This window comes from Pinus tabuliformis, chromosome 6 (assembly GCF_031772625.1).
Source record: "Pinus tabuliformis cultivar Carrire ecotype Pingquan chromosome 6, CPIR1, whole genome shotgun sequence".
In the NCBI taxonomy this organism is placed as follows: Eukaryota; Viridiplantae; Streptophyta; class Pinopsida; order Pinales; family Pinaceae; genus Pinus; species Pinus tabuliformis.
Window position 1 is genome coordinate 469,526,031 of NC_142292.1, and position 6,482 is coordinate 469,532,512.

Here is a 6,482-nt window from a genome sequence, read left to right on the forward strand (position 1 = left end):
AAACAGCTGCATCTTTCTCTAATTTGTTTTACAAAAGCCAAGTTACTTCTCACTTGGCAAAACTAGAGAACTAAGCAACAGCTCACGTTTAAGACAGAATATATAGAACTTCTATGATGAAAAAAGGGAGGTGTGCTCCCATAGTGGTAGAAAGCAATTCAAGATCCATACCCTAACAAGAAAAAAGAGGGAAGAGGAACTTTGAAAGAAGCAGAAACTATTTCAAGATGCACACTATGAGAAGAGAGAGTGTGTGAGAAAAGAGGATTTTTATATTCATAGGAACTTCTAAAATGCACACAATGAAAAGAAAAGAAAATTGCAGGGATCTACTAGAGATCAACTCATGCCCAGCTTCTCATTCAGAGCCAGCACATGTCGTTGGATCTTAATACTTGGTGTCCATTAATAGTTATGCCTAAAAAAAGCTTATGGAAATAGATTTAGATCCTTGGAAACAACATCCTTAGCATTGTGCAGTTGGCCAGCCTCATGCAGCAACTCCAACACTCTCCTCATAGATGGCCGATCGATGGGCAAAGCACTGGTACAGAGAAGAGCCACTTTGAGGACTGCAGCCATTTCTTCCCTGAAGCAATCTACCATTACTCTAGAATCCAGTATGTCCTGTAACCCATCATTTTGCTTCTCAATTCTAGTGCGCACCCACATTACAAGGTCTTTACTCTCCTCAAAATCCTGAATTACTGGCTGCTTGCTCGTCACTAGCTCCAGAAGCACCACTCCAAAACTGTAGATGTCACTTTTCTCATTCACCTTGAGAGTGTATGCATATTCTGAACCAAACGACAAAGTGATTAATTTTGAGTTCTGAGATAACAACTCTAATTATAAATTCTCTATTTCATTTGAATGACTTCACAACTCTAAGTTGCTTTAGGGTACTAGAGATTTTACACAAGAGATCCGGTTTTCCAAGTTTTGTATGTCCAAACCCTGTCTAGCTCCGATGCATCTTAAGGGAACAAATGAAAATTGACAATGCAGGCCTGCTTACTGAAGATAGATAACCATGTGAATTCCTTTATGGCTTCGAAGCCTCCGTCGAAGTTCTAAAAAGCACTCTATTACCTCATGATTACAACTTCTAACAAAACAAATTCATGGTTTTCAAAATATACTTGATTTGAAATATGCAATATGCAATCTGAAATACTAAGCTACATAAGTTTCAGGCCCAGACTTCAATGTCTTTCAAAGGGTAACAGTAGAAGTTGTGGATATAAACTTTTCATGAACTGTAAAAAGCCTGTGTAAGGATCCTCAAGTCACGGTGAGAATGTGTGTGCTTGATAAGCACGGAATGCCTTTGAACCCTGAGCTTGGCTAGCTTAAAATCATACTGAAAAAAATCAAATAACAAAATGGTCGTGAAAATATACTACTTTGACAGCTGGGTAAGTTACACTCTAAGAGTCAAAGGAGCCCTTTAAAGTTCATACTGAATGGAAGCCACAGATTTCAAAGGCAATTGCCACAATAAATCATAAGAGAATTTTAGATCTTGGTACTTCTTAGTATTCTTTTTTGGTTGTTGGAAGTGCTTCTAGTAAACACCGGATCACCTGGGACTTGTACTTCAATTTTTGAAACTCGTGCAATTCAAGTTGAAGTGTGCGATGAAAATTTTATTGGGCCTACAGAACCAAGGTAATGAACTAAGTAAATACATAAACAAAGATATATCTTGATCCTAAATTTTGTATGCTGCCAAAGCTACCTGGTTGTTTTATCCCTCACAATGTTAATCTGGAGTTATTAAAACCAACTTATAATTTTTAGACAGGGGTGAGACAAGAACACTAAATTTTATTTTCAATTAAAACTGTGTCTATAATGGAAAGAAAGTTGTGCATATGTATTTTTCAATGTACCTGGAGCTATGTAACCATAGGATCCAACAATTGCAGACATGAAATCGATTCCCTTCTCACAGCTCTGAAGGACCTTGGCAAGTCCAAAATCAGCCACACGAGCACCAAAATCAGCATCTAGCAGAATATTGTTGGACTTCACATCGCGGTGGATGATAGGAGGTACACAGTCATGATGCAAATAAGCCAAACCCTGAGCTGCTCCAACTGCAATTTTGTAACGTGTAGGCCAATTAAGGTCACCAGCTTTGGGGCCATGAAGGAGATCCCCCAAACTGCCATTAGGCATGTACTCGTATACCAAAAGATTAGAATCATCATTGACACAGCAACACCAGAGTTTCACTATGTTTTTATGCCTAATCTTTCCCAAAGTTTCAACTTCTGCCTTGAATCCATTATCATTGCAGTCGGTGGAGCCTTCAGCGTTTCCACTGTTCCACAGCCTCTTGATGGCCACAGTTCTTCCATTCCCTAGTGTGCCCTTGTACACTTTTCCTGATCCACCACTTCCAATCACATTTTCCTCGTCTATGCAATCCAGAATTTCATATTTTCCGAAACCTAATAGGTGAAACGTGGTAAGCATCCAGGGAGATTTATTGCTTCGCCACAAATCGTTAACTTTAGCTTTATTATATTGACGGTATTGTCTATAAAACAAGGCCAGTCCTAACACAAAAATGACCCCAGCCAAAGCAAACAGTGCTGGGAGCAGCCATGCCCAACTGTTACACTTTCTTCTCCTGCTATACTCCATGTCAGAGCAGGATTTAAACCCCTTAAGACCATCATTGCTGCAAAGCTCAGGATTGCCCATTAAACTTGACTTGTAAAAACTGAGACTGAAGGCAGAAGGAACGATGCCAGTTAGCTGATTATCCGAAAGATTGAAACTATTAAGCTTCAAATTACCCAATTCAGGAGGGATTTCTCCTGTCAAGGCATTAACAGAAAGATCCAGATATGTCAGAACTGGCAGCTCCCCTAGCTCTTTAGGAATAGGGCCCGAGAGTCTGTTATTTGACAGATTTAGGTCTGTAAGATCATTCCATGACAGTATGTCAGTGAGAAGGCTACCGGAGAACTGATTCTGGAAGAGATGCAACTTACTCAATTTGTTCAGCGAACCCAAAGTGGCTGGAAGAGCACCTGTGAATTGATTGTTGCTACCATCAATTTCAGAAAGATTAGCCAGCAGCCCTATCTCAGAAGGTAAGCTGCCGGAAAAACGGTTACCTGATATCAAGAGCGCTGACAGACTCTTGGCATTCCTAATTTCAGAAGTAATCGAGCCTTCGAATTTGTTGTTACTGAGTTCGAGAAGACGAACCTGAGGGAGACCCCAGAATGAACTAGGTACTTGTCCCATGAGCTCGTTGTTGCTTATTCTCACTCTTTGGAGGCTCAAACATGCACCATATTCCAAAGGCAACTGCCCGGTGAAGGCATTGTTAAGGATATCCAAAATTTGCAGCTTCCCTTGTTTGCAAAGATCCGGTGGTAGGGTGCCACTCAGTCGATTTCCCGTAATATCTAGCGTTTGTAGGCCGGAAAATTTCCCCAAATTCGAAGGCAAGCTACCAGTCAAGTTATTCGTAAACAACTTGAGCTCAAACAGATTTGGAGAATACCCAATAGCCTCCGGAATGGTGCCTATCAAATTATTCTCGAACAGGTTCAAGGACGAAAGTGGCAACCATGCCAGCTGCTCAGGTATGGTCCCGCTAAGCATATTTGTTGAGACATCAAAACATCTGAGAGAAATAAGATTAGCCCAGTTCTCAGGAATCCTTCCTGTTAAGTTGTTATGATAGAGCTCAATCTGTACTATTTGATTCAACTTTGTGATGGCCTCTGGAATAATTCCCGAGAGCTGATTCTTTGACAGATCCAGATTTGTCAAAGACAACAGATTGCCAATAGAATCCGGAATATCACCCACAAGATTACAAGAACGAGCGAATAGATTATGTAACTTTGCCAGCTTCCCCAGCTCCGGAGGAATCACACCGGGGGCAAAGCTGGGATTGTCTGCCAGCAATAATTGCTGCAGATTGCTGAGATTTCCCAGAAATGTTGGGATTGTCCCGTTTAGCTGATTGTAGCACAGGTTCAGTACTTTAAGCCTTGGAAGTTTCCCAATGCCTGCAGGAATCGAACCAGAGAAATTGTTGCTCGAGAGATCCAAGTACTCTAGCTCTTCGAGCTCTGAAATAAAGTCCGGAAGGTTCCCCACAAAATCATTCTGCGATAAATCCAAGCGCCGAAGCAGCCTGCACATGGAAAGGTTGCGAGGCAGTGTTGAATTAATATTGTTATAACTCAACGACAAATTTCTCAGCCGTGGAAGATTGCAAACGACACTAGGAAAAATCCCAACTAAACTTCCGTTGCTTAGGTCAATCCCCACCACCGATTTTGAGCTCTGGTGACATGAGATACCCCTCCATTTGCAGGGAGAATCGTCCTCTGCCTTCCAGTTACCAAGAAATCCACTGGGGTCACTCAGTTCTTTCTTCACTTCAAGCAAAACCAAGCCTTCCTGAGAGACACTCAGAGCCAAGGGAAAGAGGACTAGTAACGCCTGAAATTCAAGCCAAAATCTCAAAAGCTTGTAGGCCATGATACCGCCTGATCAAACAGACCGAATTCTTGATTTCAGCGCAACGGAATTATACAAAATTTTAGTACCTCACAAAAACAGAAAATGCTCATGAGCATCGCAATTTTGTCTCCACATTAATGTTCCTTATCATTAGCTGTTCGAAGGCCATGGAGTTTCAGAGGGCCCATACAACAACAGTAAAGCCCAATGATTTTTTGGGTATAATAGTAGGATTCAGCAATGTAATGGATTACGATTCACAAACACCCTCTTTCCTCAGAGAGTACAATCTATACGCCTGCATCTTGCTCCCAATTTCAGCCGGAAATAATTCCATCCATGAAGATATCGACAAAATGTCCTCGATTGAATTAAAAAACACATTTGGCCATGTTATGCATGAGACAGAAGCCTCCATCCCGATGTCCCTAATCTCGCGACGACATCCCGATGTCCCTAATCTCGCGGCGACGACATCCATATTGAATGGGAAACTCTTATTTCCAATTCTATAGAAAAGTTAATGCGTTTTGACATGCGCATCCTTGATACTAATAGGTCGTTTTTTCTTTAGTCATCACCAGACATGTATTATATCTGGTTATCAAAAACTATGTTTTGACATGCACCTTCAATACGCGATATAATACGTCGTTTTTTCTTATATCTGGCTATCGAAAACACATGTCACATCGCATTAACTTTAGAGTTTGGAATGGGAATCATTTCAAAATGAGGATATAATAGCCACAAACGTAGCTGCTCTCAAATTTGGCGGGACCCGATAAATACAAACTGCGTCGTACATGTCGCAGAAAGTATGTGGGATTTGCCATGGACAAATAATAGTCGAGAAGACAGGAAGACCCACTATGGTTATGGACGCCCAGTATTGGCTCGCTCAATGCGTCGTGAATTGCGCTGCACGATAAAAATTTGAAGGTATTTACCAGTGACACACAGTACTAGCATCGATATAATGTGTACAGAAAGACAGACTTTTATAAACCTGTTGCTAAATTGGATGTAATGTCTGTAATTATTGTGAATAGATATGGAGAATAAAATTTACGCGTGCTACTCTGTATTTTTTTTTCGTTTCTAGGCAGCTAAATGGACAAATGATTATGGATTTTTTTTTGTTTCTAGGCAGCTAAATCCACAAATGATTAGGTAGCTCTGGAAATATTTTTGGAGTGGGTTATATATGCGAAGGAATGGATGATTGGACATCTATTCCGACCTTTTTTCTCAGGGTTTTGGCAATTTTTTTCCGACCCTTCTATCACGCTCCACCGTGGATCCGCAGGGTTCTCTCCTCCCCTACCCACACCCTCCACCTCCCTCTTCCTTTGTCCACACCCTCCTCCACCCTACATTAATTATGCAGTAAACTTCCCAATTCAAACAGAGCGCGTCTTCTCCCCTGCCACCCGATTCCAATTCAAACTGCTCCCCTGCGACCTGATTCCAGTTCAAATTGGCGTCCTTCGACCCCACCCGACGCGATGCCACAGAAACCGAACTCGCTCCCCTACGACATCAACCTTCAACGGTTTGAGGTATGGTTACATCTCGTAAATCCTTCGTGGACAAAAATTCAATAATGGTGGAGTGAATCAAACAATCTGAAGGGCTTTGCAATGTGTTGAATCCGATAGGAATTGAAACATGTTAAAACACAACTCAACAAACATAACAGGGAAGACTTTGGCAACGTATTTCAAGCCAAGAAAGATTTGCACAAAAAAATGGTCAAGCTTCAACAAGAAACAATCCTTAATGATAGATTTGAAGGCCTCAATAAAGAATAAACTAGCCTATTAACTCAATGAGAAGATAGAAATAAACAAGAAGTGATCTTCTATGGAAAAAATTCCCAAATAAGATAGCTCAAGAAGTGATCTTTAACAAGGGCACTATGATGGAGTAGTGAGCAATAGGTATAGCTAGGGTAGTGAGAAGGATTGTTCCTTGGT

General features: G+C 41.1%; 1 protein-coding gene across 1 annotated transcript; it reads right to left on the bottom strand.

Moving 5' to 3' along the window:
* Positions 1-252: 252 nt before the first annotated feature.
* Positions 253-5,091, bottom strand: LOC149259355 (uncharacterized). Its single transcript, XM_089418175.1, has 2 exons — positions 1,896-5,091; positions 253-797 (listed from the first exon to the last, which is right to left on the bottom strand). Exons 1-2 carry the CDS (start codon positions 4,519-4,521, stop codon positions 430-432), a joined length of 2,994 nt encoding a protein of 997 aa, XP_089274301.1. The 5' UTR covers positions 4,522-5,091; the 3' UTR covers positions 253-429.
* Positions 5,092-6,482: the final 1,391 nt, after the last annotated feature.

What these genes read in the sequence shown, in the direction of transcription:
- LOC149259355 (XM_089418175.1), bottom strand. Translation starts at nt 4,521, where the DNA reads ATGGCCTACAAGCTTTTGAGATTTTGGCTTGAATTTCAGGCGTTACTA. An exon ending in CTATGGTTACATAGCTCCAG is followed by an intron (nt 798 to 1,895) that starts GTACATTGAAAA and finishes CGTTTGGTTCAG; the next exon opens with AATATGCATACACTCTCAAG.